The sequence below is a fragment of the Nelusetta ayraudi genome, unplaced genomic scaffold, assembly GCF_046127955.1.
Source record: "Nelusetta ayraudi isolate G7.1 ecotype Tasmania unplaced genomic scaffold, CSIRO-AGI_Nayr_v1 ptg000132l, whole genome shotgun sequence".
Taxonomy (NCBI): domain Eukaryota; kingdom Metazoa; phylum Chordata; class Actinopteri; order Tetraodontiformes; family Monacanthidae; genus Nelusetta; species Nelusetta ayraudi.
The window spans coordinates 1,537,023-1,561,893 of record NW_027466182.1 but is presented as its reverse complement, the minus strand read 5'-3'; the positions used below and the strand labels follow the sequence as shown (position 1 = coordinate 1,561,893).

Genomic DNA, 24,871 nt, shown 5'->3' with positions numbered 1-24,871 from the left:
CGCCGCCCATTTGTGTCCAAACATGCGTCCGTATGGCGCGAGGAGCTCTGGCTTTATTTATTCACATGGCGTGAGTAAACAAAACGAACCGTGACAAAAAAAACAAAAAAAAAACAACAACATTTAAAGTGACCACAGGCTTCAATCTGGACTGGTTAATACCCGCATTTATGAACCGTCTGTTGTTGTTTCCCCTCGGCGCGTCGACGCCGCCTGCGCCGCTGAATCAGTCTGCGATGAGTAATTAGCTGGATTTTAGTCCAATCAGCTACTGGCAGTGAAAGGGGGATAAAAGAAAAAAAATATAGCAGATGAGAAAGTCTGTCTGAAAGATAAGAGCGCGTGTGAGGATGTGACCTAACGGGTATTGTTGGCTTCACGCCTAAATTGCTCCCCCTATCTTCTTCCTCCTTCCCTGCATCCTTACCTTCGCGTTGCTCGGTTCGCTCATTCATTTCAATCAAGTTGTTCACCCAGTGCATATATACACTGATCTATTTGGCCAATCAGAACAATTCTGGAGAATGTCACTTACAGACACGTCAGAACGAGCTGAGACACAGCAGGACGTACAACATTGTGACGTTGTTTTATTTTTGTATTGTCGTCTATGAGAAAAATGTTTTTTGGGCCCAAGGGATTTTTTTTTCTGCAGTACCTCAAGTGGCCACTGGGAAAGATCAGCGTGCAGCCATATTGCCAGTCCAGGATCCAGATCTCATAATACATCCATGCACACCTCTGGCGCTGCAGATTAGCCAAGACGGGGAGCGAACGCGCGTATTCGAGGATCCATGCTAGCGTAATAGTCCCAACGATGCCCTCAATTTGCTGCGAACAATAAACGACGACCACAGTGGCGGTGCTGGGGGAGGGGAATTGGTCTCCGGCGAAGCGTCTGCTGGAAGGATTACGGCGTTTTGAGCGCAAGGAGGGTCCCCCCCCCCCCCCCCCGAAAAAAGGCTGCACGGCATCGGGAAAAAGACAAGCAAAGTGGCAATAAAGGCGAAATTATGGGAGTCGCCTGCGATATAAAATGACTTATATGACTCTAATAAGCCAGGCGATCGCCTGGTGTTATTGTATAATAGGGGAGCGGGTAATTAAGTATTTCAGACGTGGCAGTAATCCTGTCGTATAAAAACGACGTAATTAGAGATGATGCATGCGCAGCGGGGCCTTTGCTTCTTTTTTCTTTTTTTCACCCTTTTTCTCCCTATTATTTTCATAGCCGGTGTCAATGAATTATGCAAAGTGCAGGCGTATGCGCGCTGATTAGGACCCGAGGTGAAATGTTCCCCAAGTGTGCTTTGCTTCCTGTGCCGTGCTGCGGTGAAATGCGGGAAGGTTTCAACCTGTCGATCGCCATTCGCCTTGTTTTTTTCATTTTTCTTTTGTTTTTTTTCCGCTCGCCGTCGCCACATCAAGGGGGAGGGGACGTTTGTTTTACTCGCCTCTCCGCGAAGGCCTTTGTAGCTATTTCAGGTCGGCCGCGAGGTCGTAAAACTGCGGTGGCCGTCCGCATATAATTTTACGGCCCATTCAGACAAAGTGGTAATTCTTTCTCTCTTTTTTTTCCTTTTTTTTATTTTTTTTATTTGTCCACAAACGGCAGAAGAGGCGGTCCGAGACGATGCAGCGAGTCTGACTGTTACTCACTCATGGAAAAATAAAACTGAGAATGAAACATTTATATGATGTGTGCAAGTCTTTCCGTCCTTTCGCGACCTCAAACACGCAGTCCTTGCCCTTTGTGACGTCACTCAGGGGACGACATTTCTAAATCGGTTCCCGCCCCCGCCCCCCGCCCCCCTTTTTCCCCACAACCTCTCGACTTCCTGCAGGCGTCTGTTCCTGAGCCGAGGGCCTTCGATAAATCCCCCTTGCGGGCCGCCAGCTCCGGCTGCCCAGCAGCGGGATGACAGAGGGTGGCTCGCGAGCGTCCTGATGGCTCGTTAGTCAACGGCTCTCCAACCGCTAACAACTGTAAATAACCCAAAATTAGATCTCTCGGAGGCCTCCTGCTTCTCTTCCTCGACCAGATTTTTGTGTTTGACAAGCTAGAAAGTTCTCTGACCGTTGATGTCAGGCGACAATATCTTTAGACTTCTTCCCCCCCCCCCGCCCCCTTCAGCGTTGCTGATTGTGTTGCTTCTAAAATACCCTTCAGCGATATTACAGTCTGTCTACGAGCAGCTACAGCTACACCACCTACACAGACATGGGTCCCGGACCTGGAAATTATAGTCGATCAAGCAGACAGTGTAAATGTAGCCTGCGCTGCACCCCCTGCTATTTCAGAATAAGCGCCTTTGATTAATAGAATTACAGCCTCTCGGTACAAACTTTGGACCGCGGAACCTGATAATGAAGTCCTGGCACGGCCGCGCCCGTAATTCGCCGTGAACGGGCCTCACACTCGGCGCTGGGGTTGAACGGGTTCGCAAGAGGGAAAACTTCAAGAGTGACATCACAGCCTGCCAAAAAAAAAAAGTGATCATAAATCATGGAGTCTCGCTTTTAAGCAAAACTGTTTTCAGCAGAGTTCACAGAAAACGCCGCTTTCCCATCCCCTGCTGTCATCGCCCCCCCGCAGGTACTGTAACGAGCACCTGCCCTGCCCGCCGCACGTCTACTGGTCGGCCTGGACGCCATGGGAACGCTGCAACGTGCCCTGCGGCGGAGGCATCCAGTCCCGGCGCCGGACCTGCGAGAACGGCAACGACTGCCCTGGGTGTGGCCAGGTATGTCACGTGCATACACGCACACACACACACACACACACACACACACACCCAGCGGCGTCTTTGCGTCACTTTTTTTTTGTCCAGGGCCGAGCTCAGAATATCTGACGGATGGAATTGGATCATCTAGCACCGCTAAATCCCCAGGGCTGTATTTTTTAGAGTGGCAGCACCCATTAGAATTATTACCAGGGCTTATTTAGTACACACACACGCGCGCGCGCGCGCACACACAGGCACAGCGTAATCACTCCGCATGTGAATAGGCTTATTTTCCGTGGCAGAGCTTTCCCCACAGCGCGGGCTGATGCAAGCGAGTGTTGAAATACAAGTGTTTGTCTGTCGTTGACAGAAACGCTATTTTTATGCCGCCGCGGACAGGGCTGCGAATGAGAGAGAGAGAGAGAGAGTGAGAGAGAGAGAGAGAGAGAGAGACGCAGATCCCCGACGTCCCTCCTGGAGACGAGTCAAATAATTTGGGTCAGGGTTTTTGTGTTTTTTTCGGGGAGGGGGGTTTTGCGAAAGAGGAGCCTTGGAGATGCAGCTTTTCCTTTGTAGCTTTCAGACTGCACGAGTGGTGAAGCGGCAGACGGCAGCCTTATCATGCATATAAACACACGTCCAGTGTTCTATTTGGCACCGCATGGCTCTTTAAGACAGAGATATTAGAAACAATTTTTTTTTTTTTGTCTGTTTTCATAAACGCTCAGCAAAAACGCTGACAAAGATGCAACTCGGTGACCCAAATTACATTCGGCCGAGCGGCTCATCCCACCAGGTTGCGTAATGGGCCCGTTCCGAGGCGCCGTATTGCGCCGCTGCCTATGTGAAACGGCCCTCGAGAGAGCGAGCGGCATAGTATCTGATAATTGCCCATCAGGCTGCGAAACGGCCACGAGGAAGAGGACGGACCCCGACGTTAAGACGCCACCGAGCGCTCCCGCGGCTCTGACTGAGGCTGTCCTACTCCTCGCTGAGCTTGAGGGGACTGACTGTCTGCGATGCAGACTTCTTTTTTTTTTTTTTTTTTTTCCTTTTCTTTTTTTTTTTTTTTTACGTGTCGGAGTCAAGCCCGCCGCTCCGACCGATGAGAGGAGGGGAGAGAATAGTTTTTAGACGGCAGCCCGGGAGTCGCTGGGGATTTGATGAAGCAAGTGCGAGCTGACCCGGGTTGTTGCGAAAGGTCACGACGTCGCCTCGGGCCATCTTAATGGTCCCCCTTTCTCTCTCTTAATCCCTCCTTTTATGGCCCGCGTGGCCTTTCGCTCCGTGTTTCCACTTTGATTCCCTCCCCCCCTCCGCTCCCCCTCTTCCCATTGACTTCCTGTCTGGGAAAACCTCTCAACGTAGACTTAATTGGGGCCACCGGAGTTGTAATTACATGCAGATTCCGCAGACGTGGTCGGGTGTTTTTCCGGACGGCCCAGCGACGTCGCGTTTCACGCTGATCAACGAGCCGTTGTCTGAATTTCCTTAACAAACCCGTTGACGCCAGAACGGCCGCTGCGGCGCACTTCCATTTTGAGTCGCGTTTTTACATCAGTGACGGGCAGCTGTGCTCCGGCAGCACCGCCGGCGATTTAATAAAATCAATCCCGAGATTGTGGACGAGGGGGGAAAAAAAAGGCAACCGAGTGAAGAGCGCGAGCACGTTTCAACCATCTGTCTTCGCCTCGTCTTCCTCTTTGCCCCCCGGACGTATCTGCGTTTAATTAAACAGAAGGGCCGGCACGCACGCTTCATCACGGGCGCACATGTTGCGGCTTCTGTTGTCAAGACGACTTTTTTAAGGCCAAACACGCACACACGCGCCGACACCTGCGCGCGTAAACACGGCACATGCGCCCTCGACACCGACGCCGCCCTCCTTGTTTCCCCTGTCAGGGTTGATTTGGCTGACGCCACCTGGAGTCGACTTCCGGACGCTTGCCAGACATTAATCAGGGTCGGCGAGCCGGCATCTGCTCGGCGGTTCGCAGAAATGTCATCGCCGAGACCTTTCAAAACAACAAAACACCGGGGGGAAAAAAAGAAAGTTTTCCGCAGCTTATTCTCGAAAAGAAAGTAGAACTCGTCTGAGGTCAACGGTGCCACTGCCACGCTGCGATATAAAAAAGTCCGCTCAGGTTTGAAGGTTCTTTTTTTTTTTCTTTTTCCTTTATTTATTTTATCTTCAGCGCTTGCGATAAAACAGCAAAGTGGAGTGTAGCATTTCAAGGACGCTTAAACAGCTACTGCTACGCTGCGTTTGCAACCTCGCCTTGAAAACCCTACATATTGCCACGTGCAGATTTTCTTCGGAAGAAACAAACTCCCAGCGTGCCGACTTTTCCCCAGAACGTGCCCTTTACGCCTCGGCGCTGCTCCGGTCCTCCTGGAGAGGTATTTAGACCTCAGGTGCAGAAGCGGCAGCCGTGCTTTACTGACGCTAAAGGCCACGCGGCTGCAACTTCATCAGTTGTCCCAGGTTCGAAATCTCCCGGGGAGCCTCTGCAAAGTCGGAGTCCGAGGAAAAAGAAAGGAACGGCCGAGGCGCCGGCGCATCGACGAGGACGCGGCGCAAAGGGCTACAGCACTTAACCCAGTCGTCTCCTCCGCCGTGACTAAAAAAAAACAAAAACTTTCCCAGCTCCCTCAAAGAAGTGAAAGAAAACGCGTTTCGCGGGTACTCTGAGGAGTCAACGATATCAGCACCGGCGAGTTGCGAGGGCAGCGCTGGAGAGGAGGAAAAACACCATTTGATGCCGTTTGCACAGCAGGTCGTCACTCACATGCTGTTTTTCACAGCCGACCGAGGAGCTGCGCAAACACCGACTTTCGGCTCACGCCAACTCTTCCATTGATAATTGAGCCGCGCAAGTCAAAATTTGCCCTCGGCGGATCTCTTTAACGAAACGGTAACATTTCCAATTCTGACAAATGACAAAGGACGGGGGTGGAATTCTTTGTTTCCACGTCTACGGTGGGGGGGGGGTAAAAGTCACCTATGTATTACGTGGTTAAACAACGCTTTTGTCCCGATGCAAATTGCGAGAGCCGTTAGCTGAGCGCGGCGTTATTTAAATCTCAAGCTGCGCGGAAAGAGGATTTCCTCATCTCGCTGCGTCCGCACCTTTTTTTTTTTTTTTCCTCGCCCAGACTGCGGAGGTTGAACTGAGAGGTAGACGCATTAGCAAAGCCAATTTCAGACAAGTGCTTTGAGACTGAGTGACTTCTCGCATCGCTCCCAAGTTTGGCCAACCCAAACATTTCAGGCCGATCGCGGTAATGGCACAGGCTCTTGATAGCTCACCACCACCCCCACCCCCCCCTCCCCCTCCGCACATCCTGTGGCTTAATGTACAAAAGAACATTTGTTCAATTGCCGTAATTTATTTATTTAGGGGTGAAGGCGGGAAAAGTGGAAATTTAAGCCTGGATAGCGTCGAGGAGTTGCTAATGGCGAGCTTTTCACAAGCAATGCCGGCATTTTCACAGCGTAACTTTGCGGCCGCAGCCGCTCTGGGCGCCTCTTTTCTCCCTCTTGATTTTGGTTTTCAGAATTGAAATGAGACTAATGTGAGTTACGCGTCACCCCCGGCGTTTCGCTGCCGCCTCCGAGGACACCCTGCGAGAAATGGGAAGTTGGCGCGAAACCCAGCCGCGTTCCTTTAAAAGGCCTCGGCGAAGCTGCGGAAAAAGCGGAAGCTGGTGTCCTCTTAAGTTCCCAGGCCGGGATGAAAGCGGTCGTCTTTCAGTAACGCGCCGTCTTCTTCTTTTCCTGCGGTGTTTTTCCCACGGCGTGGGGGGCTACGAGAGCATCAGACGTCTCCCACTGGCGCGGATCAGTGGAGGGAGCGTTCCCCTCCGCCGAGGCTCGGGCTCTCCCCGTAAGTCAAATATGGGCCGCGTGCAGCTAACGATGTGCAGAGGCTGCTTAATGGCGCCCGGAGCTGTTCTGTTTACCTCCCAGAAACTCAGCCTGCGGAATGAAAGCTAGGCACCAGCTGTTTGCATAGGCGGACTCACGTAGGAAGGCTGTTGTGTGGGGTTTTTTTTTTTTTTTTTTTTTTGCCTTTCTCTGGCACATTGTTAGTTTTTTTTTTTCCTTAGCATTTTTTTTTTCCCCTACGTGTGAGGGCGTGCACAGCAGCGGACAGGTAGACAGAAGGCTTCATTACGGAGCCGAGGCTGCGGGTGAGGAACAGAGAGAGAACGAGGAGCGCGCGTTTGACAAAGGCGCGTCGCGGTCTGCGCCGCTCGCCCCAACCAATGCGTCACGCCGACGTGAGGAACATTAGAACTCGGCTCCTCGGCGGACTCGCCTGGATTTAGTTTGCGTGATGGGAATCGGTCACGCTGCCTGCCCGCCTGCCGCCGCACAAGGCCGGACCTGTTACTTAAACGTCAGCAGGCCCGGCCGGTGTCCGGCGCTGCAGTCGACCGTGACCGAGGTGGCGTCTCGGTGTCGCCGTGGACAGTGTGGCAGTTTCCAGAACGATGGGTCGCATCGAAATAAAGGGAGGTGGGTTTTTTTTTTTTATTGCTTCTTCTTTTCAGCCGAGTGCAGCAGGATTGAACAGAGGCAGGAACCTAGAAATGGACCGTGCGTGTCCATCATCTGTGTGGCTCCTCCACACCTGCTCATACAGAGCTATGACTCTCTATCTTTACAACACAAGTCAGAGTTTAGAGTGAGGAATGATGCTGCTACTGCTACGGCAAGCAGTTTGTCCCGTTACCCTACTGTTTGTTTGCATTTGTTAGCTGTGAAGAATGGTGACGACTTGGCCCCGTACGTCACGTTTTGTGTAAACGCGAAGAAACTGTCTCCATGATACTTTTGTTTAGGTGTTTCCATCGGCAGGTTTTTATTGCGATATTTCGGTTTTGCGCAATTCTATGGATAATGGAATCGCAGCTGATTTACTTTATTTTCGGGAGTTGTTTCCCTCTGAACCACCAGAGGTCGGTGCAGTGAGTGCCGTGCTGTTGGCTGGAGGTGGCTACAGGTGTTTTGTTGTTGGAGTTAATTATTGCCGATGAGTGGGAGGAGCCAAACAGTTTTCGACTGTGCTCCGTGTAATTTTTTGTATTTATTGCAGTAAAAGGCTAACATATAAATAAAGGGCATTTTGAGTTAAATTGACACACCTCACGACTGTGGGTTTTATTTGAGCTTCTATGATTACCGAGCACACTTCGCAACTGTATTCCCACCATCAGCCGGTAGCGGCTATGCATGACAGCAGTCACTACATGTGCAAAAAGGGGATCACTGGACAAGGACACGTGGTCGGTGCTCGAGCTGGCCTGCACGGTGCAAGTCGTGAGATGGACAAACGAGATGGGAGGCAGCCGCCGGCAATTTACTCGGCAGCCTTGACTCTTCAGGTCTAGTGGTAGAACATTGCGAGCGCTCCGGCGTTCAGGTCTGATTCAAGGATCCTCGCTTTCAAAAAAGGAAGAAAGGCAGAAATGATGGACTGATGGACCACGGATACTTTTTATTCATATTTTTTCCCAAAAATGAAAAAATCAAAGCTTCCCCGGCGCTCGTTATCCAGCTGTTATCCTGCCATTAGATTTTGCCGTCCTTGCTTACCGGCCACCAGCCCGTCTGCGCTCCCGACACACCCGTCGCGCTCACCCCCGCTTTGATTTGTTCCGGCGCGCGCTCGCAGCTCTCCTGCTCCAATAAGGAGTAAAATGAGAGTGATGAGGGCGGAAGGCTGGAGAGGCACGACTCCCCATTACTCGCCTCCCACAGCCGGCCCTGGCTCCGCGGAGAGCCTTTTGTGGCGACTCACACGTACGCACGCACGGCGTGAAAGCACACAATGTATTCCGATCCTGATTTTATATTTATCCTGTGCCCTCTTAAATAAAAATAAGGAGAGAGGTTCCTGAGGGCTCTTACTCGGCTCCGGCTTGGAGCCGACGCACACGCGCTTTCTTTGTCTTCTCTGCTCTCCCACTCTTCCACCCCTCCCTCGCCCCAGGTGGAGTTGCCGACCGGCCCTTACGACACAGAATCGTACCGTACTTGACGATGAAACGGTGCGTCCCGCTTTGAATCGAAGCGAGACGGAGTTTGTCCAGTATTTCTGAGTTGTCTTGAACGTAACTTCATTTTTTTTTTTACGTAAAATCTAAAACTAGCTTCCGTAGAGTAGCGAACGAAAATGGCCGAGGCTCCTCTCGCTTATGAGGAGTGAGCTCTTGATCACTGTCAACTGTTTAAGCAGTCCTGTTCAGAGTTTTACCGCATTGTTTTGAATGACAAACAGCGAGTGAAAAAAGAGAGCTGTCAACTTAAGTCCACTGTTCCACACAGAAGGAAAAGAAGACTGTGTGGAACTGATGATGGATGTGGCAATGAGAAGGAGGAATGTTTTACAGTTGAATTTGAATTGTTTTGCACAGCCAGAATTTTAGGGTTTTTCTTTTGTGAAGATACAGGACGCATAAAGGACTCTAAGAAATTGACATGACGTCATGTGTGGTGGCAGGAGCAGCATCACTATCCTGAGTTGTACTTTTCGTATTTGCTTTATTTAAGTATTTATTTCCAATTGCAAAAGCCATCCATCATGCACTTTGTTGAAGTAACACAGCAGTTCAAACTATGTGAATATATACTTTTTTTTTTAAACCCTATGATTTCCCACTACTGGCGAGCCACTGGCCTGTGATGGTCATGGCCCCAAGCACCGCGGGAGGCCTCCTTCATTTTTCTGACTGGAAGTTGGCACCACAAACCCCCAGGTGCCTGAATCCACGACTCGGCCATGCACGAGCTTGAAAACAGTCACATTTCACCGGCAGAGTCGGAGAGGAAGGGACAGATTTTGTGAGCCGGGCCTCCGTCCACTGCTGGAGAACGCATTATTTGAGAACGCGACTATCAAACGGGTTGGCCAGCATCGAATCTCCGCCCTCCAATCGCCCGTTAGCGCTCGCAGCGGCTGCCGCCGGGGGGGCTGGGCTGCAAATATTAGCCCAATTCGGCAGCGGCTAATTGAATCCACTTCCCTGTTTTTTTCCCCCCGGGCACCACTCGTTTGCGTCCCGCCGCGCCACACCGCTCGCTCTCCTTTGATTTTTCCACGCTGGTAAATTGAGGCGCGGGCCGCCAACGTTTCCCGCTTCCTCTCCCTTTGTCGTTTGCCGTGTGTCGTTTCATCGCCCTCTTTTATTAGATCACCATATCAAATGGGAAGCGGCCAGATGAAACGCGCAAACGGGCTCGTTCCCGAGCCCCTCCTTTCCCCTCGGCGCGTCGCGCCGGCGAAATGCCTTTTAATTAAGGCGCGGGCGCTTTTCCGCAAAACAATATCAACGCGCGCATCATGCGGCGGTGACCCCTTCACTCCTCTGGCTCAGCGGTTTTCATTTTAATACCGAGTTTGGATGAAGGTTTGCTGTCTGTTTTTTTTTCTGGTGTTTTTTCCGCATCCTGCTGCTACATTTGTAATGTATTATTCAAAACGTTATAAAAACTGTCATTTTTTTCAAAGTAGGGGAATTGTTTTTGTTGTTGTTATTATTATCATTATACCGGATACGGTATTCAGGTGCACAGCCGATATGAAAGCGCTATTTTTCTCCTCGCCGCAGAAGGCAATAAACTGTCCACTGCCTCTCAACATTCGTTATTGGACGACATAGTCAGCGGCAGAAGGGGTCCTCAACCTGTTTTTCCTTCATATCTTCAGCCCTCAGGTCGTACAATGCCGCATCCGCATGGCAATATGTCTCGTTCATCAGAACCGCCGGCGGCGTCGGGCCCAAATTGTTATTATTCAGCTATTTCCTTTCCATTTTTTTTTCCAAATCGAAGTCAGCAGCCGGGGTCATTTTCACCGAGGAAAATATCCGTGAAACATTAGGCGCCGAACGAGAGCCTGCACGCGCAGGGGTCGGACTCGCTTTTCAGAAGCCGAGCTCGATAATAATCACAGAGCGCCGTGAAGGGATGACAGTGACAGCCAGGAAGTGTCAGGTAACGGGAGTGACGCCAGTCAACATTCTGCTCTGCACTCGTTGGAATGGAGGCTTCAGTTGATGCTTCACTCTTTCTTCAGATGATCTGCGTCAGAGATTCTTTGCCCAGGCACATTTTTAGAATGTCATCATTTCGTCCTTCCAAAAAAGGATTTTATTTTCAAAATCCATCCATTCAAACCGTCCATCCACTCCTCTCCCATGTCACCCTTATGTGTCTAGGCTACTTCCTGTGGACCAAACCGAACCACACGCATGCGTCTTGTATTTTTTTTACATCCAGTGTTTTAAAAATAAAATCCTTCTCTACCTGGATAAATTCATCTCCACAGATACATCCTCCCGTGATGAAATAGTCATTTCCACGCGCGCTCCCTCAGACGAGCCAGAACCAGTCAGAGTCCATTTTCAAACTCTGCTCTTTCCTCTGTGCTGCTTTTTCACCATTGCACGTCAGCGACTCCCTGGGGACCCTTAGAGTTCAAAGGGACCTCCAACAGCGGCAATATACCAAGAGGGCAACAAGCCAAAAAAAAAAAAAAAAAAAAACATGTGCCAACACTGGTTGCAGTTTTTTTTTTTAATGTTTACAGAAGGTCTCATCTCGGCACGCCACCGAGCTGCCGCCGGCGTCGCTGCGTGCGCTCTGACCTCTCCACTGTAAACACTCGAGCGCTGGCTGATGCCCTCCTCCCCCCACCGACCCCCCTTGAGACTTTGAATGAGGTTGCGCTCGAAAGCCAGTAATTATCGTCTTAGCCCTCAGCATCGATGCTAATCCCCGGGCGGAGGGGGGCGAGTGCAGGGCCAGAGCCGCCGCTCGACGAGCCTTGTTAAATATTTACCAATGTTTGGCCGCCGTCGACAACTCGCACGGCAAACACCAGATGCAGATTGGCTGCCCCCGCCCCCACCGTGTGCTTCCTGCCCCCCCCCCCCCAACCCTTTTCTTCCCCCCTGTCGTCGTCTCCTTTTCATTATTGGCTGATAATCACAGATTGTGGCCTGGCCCGCCGCGCGTGATGATGTGAAATATTAATGGGCGGAGACGGAAAGAGAGAGAGGGGGAGAGAGAGAGAGAGCGGGAAGTGCGCTGGAGGTGACACCCTCATTCATCACAGTGGGCCCCCTCCGTTCCCCCATCCTCCATAGAATCTAAAATCCTGCCTGTGTTTTTAACCTTGGTACCCCGGGAAGTGAGGCGGAAGGTGGGCGGGGAGGGGAGGGGCAGGGCGGAGAGACAGAGACTGACTGACTGGCTGACTGACTCACTGGCTGTGAGAAAGTTGATGCGTTACATGCACGTAGGAGGACAACGTTCACATCCACGTCCCCGTAAACGCGATAAACCGCATCTCAATTTGCACCTACCTGCGCCTGCGATGTTCATGTTTTACTGACAGCCACGCTCAAATCGAGACGGCGGCGACGGCGGCGGCGGCGGCGGCGGCTCGTTTGAAATGTCAACAGCAGGTTGCACATTTCGTCCCCAACCCTTTTTTTCTTTTTTTTCACCTGGGAACGACAGCAGAGATGATATTTATATGTACATGTCCTCACCTTTGAATGTGATCAGACCGGTCGCTGCAACCGAGCAAAAAAAAAACAGAACAAAAGGGGGCCACGGGTGAAGACTTACAAGTTGGAACCGGGACATCGTGATGGAAATGAATGACTATTAGATTTGTTGTATTATACGCTGCATTTCCATTACCTCTGCAAAACCTAAATATCGCAGTAAAAAAGCGCTGATGGAAACGCCGAAACTTCGGAAAACCTCTCCAATATGGCTAAAAGGTTTTGACGCCCTCATGAGGTGGTTTTTCAGACGTATCGATACAGAGGTGCATCGCAAAAGGTGTCATGGAAACACTTTTTTTTTTTTCGCGTTTATGCGTCACGGGACGTGACGTACAGGGGTCACATGACCAGTTCACTTACAAGCAATCAAAGAGAAATAAAGATATAAATATAACTATTCTTGACGGTAAACAAACGTAAACAAACAGAAGCAAACGCTCGTGAAATCAAGCGGGACGAGATTTTACGAGAACTACGGCTTAGGCGCAATTTTCTAATTGTTATTGTTATACATAATTTATTGTATGTTTTTGGTGATATGTCACTGCTGCACTGATGGATAGCTAAATAGATAGATAGATAGATAGACAGATAGAGGTAGTGAAAGAGGAGTCCTCACTGTATAAATACACAGTGCTTTTCCTCTCTGCTGACCCGTCAGCCCGTCCCATGTGGCAGGCTGATGGATGTGCAGAAAGGAGCTCTTATCTTATTTTGTCAAGGTCTGGCGGCCTCTCGAGTGGCCATTCAGCATAAATAAACAGGAGCGGAGAGGGAAAAAACTGGCGGCGGCCTCAGCTCGTCGCTCTCCAGGTGTCATTTTCGCCAGAGCCGCTCACCTCCACCTCCTTATTTATTTAGCCGGGGCCAGAAAAAGAGGTCCGCCACCCGCTTATTACGCGGCGGAATCGTATCATCATCCCGCCGCGCGCTCGTTTTTTCTCAAGCGGCGAAGTCGGCTGGAAGGAGGCTGAGGTAAAATATATATTTACAGCAAAGCTGTTTTTAGCACTTCATCCTCCGTGCGGACACACACTCGGAGAGCTGTTGACAGGCTCCGTCTTTAACCTCGGCGTTACCTCCTCGACCTCCGTCTTCCCCTTCACCGCCCTGTCTCCCTCTTCAAATTAAAACCCGACCAATGACCTTTTTCCCCGCCCGGCCCCGCTCGCCATTTGTGAAAACGTTGTAATGCAGGTGCACGCCGAGTCGCGATGTGGGAAACACGCAGTGTTTGGTTAGTAAGAGTGGTTTGAAAGCAGGTTTTTAAAGACAACTTTGTCCTTTTACTCCCTACATTTATACACTAATATCTGGACTTTCTACTCCTTACTTTGGAAAAATATGCTTGTTGCTTTTGTGTTTGAAAATACAAATTCTCCTGAAAATAAATGACTTATTAGTGACGGTAGGTGTTGCTTGAAGTGGAGTTATTTGAATTATGCTGTTGCGTCGTTCTGGATCGTACTTGAGAGGGAGATTATTTCAAAGCACCTCAGCTTTGGGGTCACTGTTCAGTTTGTCTTCAGTCCAGAGAAAAATAATCATCATCAAAACAAACATGCAATGATGGCTCCCCGGTCAGAACTACTAGTGATTACAGTTTGGTTGCGCTGCTGTTGAAAAAGAGAAAATATGTGCACTGAGAGTTGCAAAGCTGTTTAAAAATCACCCAGGTGCTCATCAAGACCAGTTCAGTCCAGATTATTAGCTCCCAACTTTTTTAATTTTCTGCTATATTATAAACAAATTTAATGTTTCATTCATGTTTTTTTTTTTTGTTTTTTTCAGAGACTGTACTTTATGACTTGAGTAATGTAATTGAATCGGCCCTTTGGAGTATTCCTTTTAGGTAGGTAGGTAGGTAGGTAGGTAGGTAGGTAGGTAGGCAGGTAGGAAGGCGAGCTTGCCGCAATATGCGGCGTCATAAAGCAGCCAGGAGTGGAATTCGAAAGCATCTCGAGAGCGCGGGGACGATGAAAGGCGCTGTTTGGCTCCCTGGCAGAACAGGCAGTTTAATTTCATATTAGCCACAGCCAAGGATTTTCAAAAGCCTTTGTCCTCTTCATTATCGCGCTTTGAAAACACGCCATCAATTTCCACCTGAGCTTGTCACATTTAATTATGTCCGTCGAGGACTCGCGATTATCTGCTCGCGCACTTGGCAGCGGCGCCGCTCCTTTCGGAGGCGAGCTCGGGTTTTGAAGGCGGAGGGGGAAAAATCAATCTGTGTTTCGTTTCGGTTTCTTTGCTGCAGGAGTACCAGTCGTGCAACACCCTGCCCTGCCCCGACGTGAAGAAGACCACGCCCTGGACGCCCTGGACCCCCGTCAACATCTCCGACAACGGCGGCCACTACGAGCAGCGCTTCCGCTACACGTGCAAAGCGCGCGTGCCCGACCCGGGCCTGCTGGAGGTGGGCCGGCAGAGGATCGAGATGCGCTACTGCTCCAGCGACGGCTCCACGGGCTGCTCCACGGACGGTGAGTTGCGCTGAGATGGATGCCCCCCCCCCCCCCCCCCCCCCCGCCCTCCGCAGCCCAGCATAGCCACCTCCCCCAGATGATTAACTGGGCCGGTCTGGGATTTCCGCATCGCTGCCACTTAATTAACGGGCCGCCGTATGCAAGAGGAGGCGCACGTTATTACCTGTGAAGTGTACGGACGGGTGTGAATGGTAGGAAAATGTTTCTACTGAGTCGAAAACTTTGCGAGCTGACCTGCAAGATTAATTAGCGCCGGCTCTGCTCTTGGAATCTTTAGATTAGCCTCGGCTTCGCCCAGCTAGATTTGCATCAAAAATGTATAATATCTAAACCCAGCGAGCTTGTTTAAATTTTATATTTTCAAGATTGCTAAAAGCAGAGCTTTCAAATTAATCCGTTATTTTTATTTATTTTTTTTGATGATGATGATGATGATGATGATGAGTCACAACAACCAATCGTGCGGTCGGAGCTGATTGGACCGGCGTGCGTGATTCAAAGCTCGTTAATTCCGCACCGTTTGTCTTCAGGTCGGCCAAACAACATCTTCAAACCTCGTCTTTACCTTCGGAAAACTTTCTCCTCGTCTACATGTTTGTCCTACTAAAGTTGAGGCGCCCGTGTTTGTCTCCACTTTAATCGTCAGATCAAAGCCGCCGGCCGCGTTAATGAAGTTTCAATCCGCAAAGCTGATCAGCGGCTGATGACTCATATTTGTCTTATTGGTTTTTCTTTTGCGGGGGGGGGGGGGCCTCCCACGCTGACGCAAACGCTGGAGCTGCAATGCTAACACGCGGCCCCGCTTATCCGCCGTCCCCATCCATTCCCCCTCGGCGCCACCGCCGCAGCTCCGGGCGAATTAAACCGCCGTAAAACGTTTGTACAAGCGGGCTGCTAATTGAGAAGTTGTTTATGTTGTGGAGCGGAAGCGTCCGCATCGGGGGGGGAAGGCGGCGGCGGCACCACCACCACGACGCAGCTTTTCAAGTTAGTTTATGGCTCCGCTGCTGGAGTTGGAGAGGGAAGCAGATGTTTCCTCGTGAAGGAGTTTACAGTGGCCGACCCCACTGTACGCCACCGTTTTACAACTACCCCCCCCCCTCCCCCGCACTGTTTCATTCCTTATTTATTTCCGTTCCCGGCGCTGACGCAACCTGCTCCGTTTACGCTTTTGAAGGCGACCCTTTTAAACACTTCCAAAGGCTTGTAAACGAGCGCTGGCAGCCGCCGCCGGAGGAAACACCCGAGCGCCTGGCGGCTCCTGAGCCTTAAAGCAAAGTGACGGCCAAGGACCCGAGACGGCGGGCGGAGACAAAAGACTCCGGCTGGAGCGGCTCCGTCTCGCCGCTGATTAGCGGGGAGGAAGTAACCGACGCCGGTGGTTTCATTAGCGGTTTGTCACCACGACCGTCGACGTCACATTAGCTCCAATTACTAGCTGCAACCACCCCTCCAAGCCGCCGGTGGCATCACTCTTGTCACATCCGCCGGTTGCATCCCGCTGCTGCGGCAACAAGCTGCCGCGGAAAAACTTGACTTTTGCTCGAGTTGGTGATGCCAATTAAAGGTGTCAGAGCCGGTGTGAATTATGTGCCAGTGTTATTTTTTTGCTTGGTTTGGTTCCAAGCATCAACATCCTGTCTGCGGAATCTGACTTCCTGTTAAAGGTCACGACAGCAGTGCTTTGCTACCGGGAGCTGCTCTTTCTTGGGCCTGTCTTAAGTGGGTGAAGTATTAATGCGGCGAAGGCGAGAGAATGATGAACAATACCTGAATTTTGGAATCGTCAGTAATATTTTAAATCGTCAAAAAAAAAAACTTTTTCATTTTTAAACATCACTGGGTCGAAAATTGTGTGTGTGTGTGTGTGTGTGTGTGTGTGTGTGTGTGTGTGTGTGTGTGTGTGTGTGTGTGTGTGTGTGCGTGGACACTTTTCCAATACATTTTAAATGTGCGGGGCTGCCTGAGACAGCAGTCAACTTCGCTTAAAGCAAGTTGGCCACTGCGAAAATAATTACCGCGCTGCTGCGGCGCCGCCGCCGTGTATTGATGTCCGATACGCAGGGCGAAGATCCCTCTGAGATGATGAGCTCCCGAAATGAATGTTGTCGCCAGCCGGCAGAGATTTACCGTTTGAGCCGGGCCGGCTTTACTTTTTCCATCCGCGGCAACACTCCTCGCGACGTCCTTTCACCTTCAGCACAACCAATCGGCCCGGCTCGTAGTCAATGGCGACAACAGTGGGAATGTTGAGAAGTGTCTGGAAAAAAACTCGTCGGACTCATCACGACACAACTTGGCAACCTGTTGAAAGTGTGAAAAGCCTTTAGGACTGAATGTAAAACCAGCGTCTGGTAGGAAAGCGGCTAATTAGCACGATAAGCTTTTCATCATTTTTTATCTAATTTGTCAAACAATGCTCGCCGCTAAAAGACATCGATAGTGGAGCTCGTTAGGAGACGTGATGTTGCGCAGCCATCAATTGAGTGACTGATACGTTTGTTGGCAGCACCAAGCTTTGGAAAATTAACATTGATTCCAAAAAACTGATAGCGTCTTCAGAGTCGTGATTTCCAGGTTTTGAAAATAATGCCCTGGCTGCGGCTTTGTTTTTATTTTATTAAAATTTTCTGATGAGTGATACTTATTAGTCGCGCGGATCGGCGGAACGTGCCGAGCGGCTCGGCTGCCAATTTTCTTCTTAATCAAAATCAAGACGCATCCGGAAAAAGAAAAAAAAAAGCTGTTGAGAGGCGGAAAAAAAACCGAAAACAGCCAATTACCCGGTCTGAAGTCCCGGCGACGCAGAGAGACGGGCGAGCTGAGACAGCCTCAAAACAGTGGGGTGGGAGGTGGGAGGCGGGGGTGTGGAGGGAGAGGGCAACTGTTTGCAGCAGGAAGAGCGACGGAACGAAAGACGCGAGACGTGCTTTGATGAAACGGCGAGATTGGGAAGAAGAGGAGGGGGGAAAAAAGAACACGGTTGGAGGGAGTGAATAGACAAGTGGACGTCAGCTTTTGGGAAGGAATCAGAGTAATTACTGCCGGGGGGCGTCAACAGCCCGGCGATTAGACCTTCGAAAGTGAGGAGCTAAGGACTGCGTGGGACCCACGCGCTCTTCGCCATCGATCCGGCGGAACGCGGCCAATCAGTCAAAAGCGGCGGCTCCTCCTAAAGGAATTTCACTGTTTCTCCCCCCCCCCCACGCGGACAAACATGCACTTGTGTCCGTTGGTCCTCGTCATTTTCCATCCATCCGGAGCGAAAGCCCACCTGTGCCGCGGGCCCCTCCCACCTCCCGCCTCCCACCTCCTCCACCCAAAGCCGCCGGAGACGAAGCGACTCTTTGGCGGCCCAGGTTGCGTCCCGACGCATTGACGCGCCTCGTCTGCGGGTGTAAAGCTGACGTCAGACGTCTTCGGCGGGAATAAAGCATCGCCTTGACCTTCACCCCTCCCCATCCTGGCTTGCCTGCTCGTGAAAAGATCAATATCTGACTTTATTTCCTGGGGCTAAAATAACGATTATATGACTGACCAGAGCGTCGGCTCGTTTCGTGTCGCCGCTCGCCGCTTAGCGACAGCCTCCGGTTAATCGGCGAGGATCCGCGGCGATTATGAAGAGCCCCCCCCCCCCCCCCCCCCGCTCGTCACGCGAGTCCTGTCGTTACTCTATTTTTGCGGCCGATTTTTTTTTTTTTTTTTTTTTTTTTTTTTTCCCCACAGCGGGCAGATTTTCCACGCTCGGATGACGGCCAACTGTTGGAGAATTTACATACGTGATGGCGCGGCTTGGCACTCCAGCGCTGGCTCCTACAGGCGATTTATGAAGAACGGCCTCAATTACTGAGCTCGTTACGGCCCCTCATGGTTAAAGCATGTCCTCCAATCATACTCATGTATTCATTAGCGCGATCAATATTAATGGGGATTTTAAACAAGGCCGTATGTTTTCATGTTTTCGCTCCGTGGCATAGAGTAGCATGTAAATGTATCTGGAAGAGAATCCAGCAGAACTGCGAGTGCTTTTCACCCTGGTTGTTGAGGAACCGTCTGCTGGTAAGACTTCACATTTCTACCCAACAGCTTGTGTTTTTTTCGTCTTCTCCTCCTAACGAGATGAAGATCTTGATTTTAGGAGGGATAGCGTGAGTGTTTTCACCAATCTCGCCGGTTCATCTTAACAAGCCTCAAAAGTGCAATTTCTTCCACTGCAGTCGCCCACACTGACCCACGCGCTCCCCTATCTGCACGTCCACGGCTCCACGCGCATCCAGGGCACGAACTGGAATTCATTGTGCTGTTGTCTTATTGTTTTTCTTGACGGTGTCAGAGGGGTTGGCGTTGGCCGTGTGTTCGACGCCCTGCAGCCAACTGCCAACAGAACTTTTTTTTTTGCCAAAGCCAGTGTTGAGCGCTGCAAAAAACATTTTTTGCCTACTGGGAAACAAATTCAGCTCTGTGTCTATGTTCTTATTACTCATGTATGAATGTTCTTATTTGGATATGTTGCCTAATCTCTTTAGTGGCAGCCGTAACTTCATCTTGGTCTCTGGAGGCGGAATGTCCAGCTATCTTCACATCGTATTTATCCGATGTTTGTCCTCGTACGATCCTTCAGGGTTTTTGTTTTTTTTTATCGTAAGTGCAGTTTTCCAAGAACATCAATTAGGGCCTCCCTACATGTTTGCCAGGTTGTTGCTAGGCTAGGACTGGGGCGCTCCTGGTTTGTCCCTGAAGAAACAGGGGAATGATAACCAACCCGTCGCAGTGTACATACAAAAACAAAAAACAAATCTGCCCTTCTGCTGTTGCTAGGATGGAAACCAGTCATCCCGCAATTCCGTTGTTAGTAAGTTTTTCTCTGCACGTGCTGCGCAAGTTACATAATTTAATTTGCTGCAAATTAAATTACAGGTGGCCGTCGATGCTGCTACGACAGCAGCAGCAGCGAGCTAAAAGTTTAGCTTGTGGTTTTATAATTCACCTGCAGTAGCGTTCGGCATTGTCAGATCGCGTCTGCCTGTTTGGTGGGAACAGACACGCCAAGGTGAAAAAGAAAGCGCCTCGAAGATGAAGGACGCTTCTTCCAAAGGTTCCCTGAGTGATGGCTTCATAGCCGTCGTTGGTTTTTCTCAGGGAAAAAAAGCAGTCATTAGAACGGCTAACATTAGTTTTTCCCACATGATTGTCTTGAGGAGACAGTGATCAGACAAAGGCCAGTGCATGGGGGGTGGGGGGTGGAGGAGGTTCTGATGGATGTCTCGCTGTCTCCATCGTGCTTCTGCTCCGCGCATCAGTCAACGTATGCACCCCGGTCGGTCTGTCACTTGTTGACGTCAAAACAACTGTAGCAGTGGCCCGATGAGCGAAGAGGCGCGTGCTAGCTACGCACAACCTCAGATCTATCAGTCAGTTTCTATTGTAAATTGCAACAGATTGTTTTTCATAGACTGTCTGAAAGTGAAATATCTTGTGTAATTTATCCCCCCCCCCCCCCCCCCAAAAAAAAAAAAAAATCTACAGATGCCACAAAGCAGCATCCTCCCGCCTCCCACTAGAATCCCCGGCTTTAGCTTCCTGCTCGAACTGATGCCGATTTTCTTTTTTTAACCTTCTCCATGTTTGGCATGAGACAAAAAAAAAAAGCGGGCCGGCCTCATAGGGCGGAACAAACCCCCAGCTGGAGGCGTTGGCATCACAAAGGGCTGATTTCCAAAGCCGAGTTCTTTTGCGCACATTCTCTGAAAAGCGTGGCAAGCCAAAGTAGGGAGAGAAAAAAAAAAAGAAGACTTTTCTTATTTCGACAGTCCCGGATTTTTTTTGAAAGCTGCTTTGAAAGGTCAGCCGCACATAATATGTGACCTTTGAACTTGAGGACTGTTGAAGTGCACCTTTATCCCACTTCTGAATTGCCGGTTCTCAACAAGGTCGAACATTGAATTTCAGCCGCTGCAGTGGTGATAAAAATGTTTTAAAAAAAAACAAAACAAAGAAAAGTTGTGAAAGATTGGACGCCCTTTAGTTGACGGAACCGTCTTGTGACGGTTAGATAAAGGCAGGCCAGTGACAGAGGCAGCGGGTACATTCTGTTTTATAAGAACTAACGAAGAAGAAAAGGCTCAGCCTGCATTATTAGTGGGTAGCTTGAGGCTCTGGCTTCATTCTGACAAACGATGACGCACGTTAAGCTGCATACTGAAGTTAATTTGAGACAATTTGTCTTTCTTTTTTCCACTCCTGTCTGTCTCAAAAAGCGGCGTTGCAGCCGCCGTGCAGCGCGCGCAGACTCGCACTTCTTTTGCTGCTCTCAAAATGCTTCGCTTTGGCGAAAATGCGCGAGGCTGGCCGCTGTCACCGCAGCCCCGATCTCAATTATCCTTTGCACCGAATTTGCCGGGCAGCCGCCTGACTACCAATGAGCGCGCCTGGCCCGGCCTCACATTTGCCCCCCGGCGTGACGCTCGCAGAGGCAGAGTACATCCTGGCTGACACAGAGTCAACAAATTAGCAAATCAGTGTGGGTGTTTAAAAAAGAGAAAGAAAAAAAAAAGACAAGCGCCTGTCGGGAAAATTGCAGAGACAAAACAAGCGGCGGTGAGAAATCAGGCTGTGGATTTCAGCCGCGCAGCAAAAACGCCCTTCCGTCCACAGTTTGCAACGTGCATTAAAAGCCCTCTGAGTGCTGGAACTTTCATGGAGCCGACGCTGTTTTACAATGGCGAGGCCGTGACCGCTCGGACGGGGGCGGGTCGTGGCAGAGAGCCATTCTTTAAATCAGCAGGGTGAAGGTAATGGCCTTTTTCTGTGATTGAAACAGTTTCTTTAGAGAGGAAAAAAAAGGAGGGAAAGCGATGGGGGGAAAAAAAAATCTTTGCTTTGTTTGTTGGCAATTTCACCTCACTGGAGTTTCGCCCATTGTCGGGAAGGTGGCCACAGTTGCTGCTGCTGTTTTCAGGAGCACCGGAGAGTATTATCCTGACCTTGGATTGTTTTGCGGGCGGTGGGGTTAAAAAGAGTTTAACGTTGAACGTTTAAGCCTCCCATATAAATATCAAGCACTGAAAATGTGTGCGAAAAAAATAAAATTACATAATAATGATTGACTTTTTTCTTTGCGTTTAGCAATGAGCCGTGTTCCATATTCCATACTGATGTTAGTAGCACAATTTAATTTGTTTTAACCATGTGCACATATTTGGTGGTGGATGAACTAATCACAGCGTTAATCCCCGACTAAGCTAGTGGCATTTGGCCACTTGTTTTGCACGTTGGACAGTTTTTTGAGTTTGCAAACGGCGCGCAGTATTTTCCAGCGTCGGTGCGGACGTGCAGTCATGCGCTCATAATTCAGAAAAGATGTTAGCAGCTGTAAAACACCAACACCGATTTGATAAATGCATAAGGCAATCCTTTCAACGAAAGACGTTTTTTTTTGCCTGCGCGCTTCAATTTGCTTGTCAAAGTCGTGTCACCGATGCCGTCTGTCTGGAGCGGCGGCGGCGGTCGTTTCCAACGCTCCTCTTCCTTTGATGCCGCGTTCAAGGACAAATTGTCAGCAAGAGCCCCGAGAATCTTTTATCACGCCGAGTTCCATTGTCAGGAAATCAGAGCAGATTGCCGAGGCAGAGCCACGACGGTAAGCAAACAAGGACACTGCGGGGAAATAATAATAACAACAGCCCCCGTTTTCCTCCTAAGTAGCAATGAGAGGGCGACGTTGCGGAAACTTTGACTGGCAGCGCCGGCGACGGGCTGTGATTTAAAGGTGACGCCGTCGAAATCCAATTGTGGAGTCCTGACTGCCGAGCGCTTCGGCGGCGCGAAACAAAATATAGCTCATGTTCGCCGTAATTCCACCGGGGCTTTTATTGCTTTGAACTCAAACACAGTCAGTCAGAGTAAATCTGCTGCAGTCATACAAATACCAGCCGTCTGCCGGCTCTCTGCACTTGCGCCTAAATAAGAACATCCAGACGGCCGCTTCGGGGAGCTCGGACATGATGCATGGAACGCCGACATAAAGGCGAAGCCCGAGCTCGGGGCAAAGGGAGAAGAAACAGGCGTGTCTTTTCTCCACTGGGAGCAATTTTTGAGGACGGAGGTGGAATAATGGGAACTAAACGTGCTCCCCTGAATGTAGGACACGGTGGAACTGGCCCTTCATTGTGTGTGGCCCAGTGTTTCTCCGGTGTGGAAAATCACTCATCACACTGCAACTCTGGAGAACAGCGCGCCTCTCACGCCCGTCCAGAGTCCAGAGTCCTCCCTCCAATTTGAAGGTGTCTCCGAGTCAGCACCAGTCAGCGCCAGTCAGCGCCAGCCTCTCATTTGTTACTCACCGTCTTGTCACCTCCTGTGCTCGCCCAGAGCACAAAGTACCCGTTGCCCGGCCGCCTCATTAGATTGCACATCATTGCGTGTCTCGGTGGATTCGCGCTCCCCCCCCCCCCCCCGTCTCGCTCCTCACGTCCGCGCGTTTGTCCGTATTTCTGCCTCGCGCACGACTTCAGACGTTTGTTGTGGGTGTTTTTTTTTTTCGCCGCAGAGCAGGACGCAAGGTTGAGCAATCGGAGGTAGGAGGCTAACCCGTGTCCCACTTTCTCCTTTGGAGCGAGGGCCGCTGGACGTGTTCTTGGGTTTGCCTTAAACGAGTGAAGATTGATTCTCCACAGTCGCGTATCGATCGGCTCGCGCCTTTTTAAAAAGGGGCGACGACAGCAGAAGGTCCAAGTAAGTAGCATTGGGTGTGCGCACTAGGCCGGGTCAGTCTCAGCGTACAGCACAAGGAGGCAAAGAGTAAATCAGCTCAGGTGTGTCTGTCTTGCAAAGGTGTAATCAAGTGTTTGGACAGGAGGGGAAAAACTCTGTCACGTTCAGTTGCACCAGTCTGGGTTTCTGCTTCCGATTTCACCAGCTTGGGAAATCCTTTGAACAAGACATTAACTTCTGATCCTCAGACTAAACCTATGTAAATAATGGCAACCACATTTTTTTTTATTGTATCTTGTTCTATTTGTATTCTACCTCCAGATGTTTTATATCTTATTTTAGATAATACAGCGTAAAGTCAAAGTCCAAGTCTAAACGAGGAATGCTACCACTACTGCAGCATCCTTGCTAGTTCCTGTAGCAGCAGCAAGGCTCGCAGTCACTTCCTGTGTCTCCTCTTTCGCCGTCATCCCCCCTCCCCAGTTCACCTCTGATCATCACAAACGGGAAGATAAACCCACATTGTATTACGATACGACGGGATCGTAATTGATGATTGTCGGAAAAATTTAATAAAGTTTAAGATTGACGGCGCGACGTGTAACTACTTCCTCGATGTGGTTAAATAGTAAACTCACTCAGGTCTACTGAGAGTTTTCACTCCCTGTTATGTTGACACGAATAGCCGCGAATGAAGCTGTTCCATTGTTTCATGCTCGCTGTGAGATCAAAGAATCGCTTGCCATAAAAGCTTCCAGCTGCCCCGTCATCATTCCAGAAACACGTGTTATCCGTCGCCCCGGAATCACTTCAACGTCCACCCAACAGCCTCCCCGTCTCCCGCCCCGCTCAGAATCAATAACCATGGGGAGACTTAGACTCGAGGCGACGAGCCAGTCTGCAGCCCGTCAAGGTCGGCCGTAGTTATGAAGAGGTTGAGGATTTTGGGGAGCCGGGGTAAACGCGCCGTCCTCTCGTCCGGAATACAAAGCAGTCGCGTGGCCGAGACGGTGTGCGGAAAGAGCGAGCGGACAAAACAACAAGGCCGGATCGGAAGGACGGACACAAAGACGGAGAAGGTTAACGGCGAAGACGGAGAGTACGCGCGTGGCTTTGGAGAAAAAAAGGTGGTCCACGTCGGGGAAAAAAGGAAATATGACGAAAGCGAGCGAAATCCGACAAAAGAAAAGATTTAGTTTTATTGGTTTTTCAGAAAATTACACAGCGCTCAAAGCCGAGTCCTCGCTTGTTATCTGGACGGCAACGGAGTCGGACAGCGACCTGTAATTTCATTGGTGGCTATTATCACTCGCTCCAACAGCTGAGTTCACTGCTCACTCTGAAAGAAAGAGCTTCTCCGCT

General features: G+C 50.3%; 1 protein-coding gene across 6 annotated transcripts in view; it reads left to right on the top strand.

Moving 5' to 3' along the window:
* The window catches only part of sema5a (sema domain, seven thrombospondin repeats (type 1 and type 1-like), transmembrane domain (TM) and short cytoplasmic domain, (semaphorin) 5A), a 144,532-nt gene that overhangs the window by 96,232 nt on the left and 23,429 nt on the right, over window positions 1-24,871 (top strand). For all 6 annotated transcript variants that reach the window (XR_012929459.1, XM_076051153.1, XM_076051151.1 and 3 more), the window contains 2 exons: window positions 2,597-2,744; window positions 14,569-14,794. Coding sequence is in view for 5 of the 6 variants with exons in the window: in XM_076051153.1 (XP_075907268.1) it covers window positions 2,597-2,744; window positions 14,569-14,794 (374 nt within the window). In the remaining variant the exon portion in view is untranslated. The remainder of the gene's footprint in view (window positions 1-2,596; window positions 2,745-14,568; window positions 14,795-24,871) is intronic.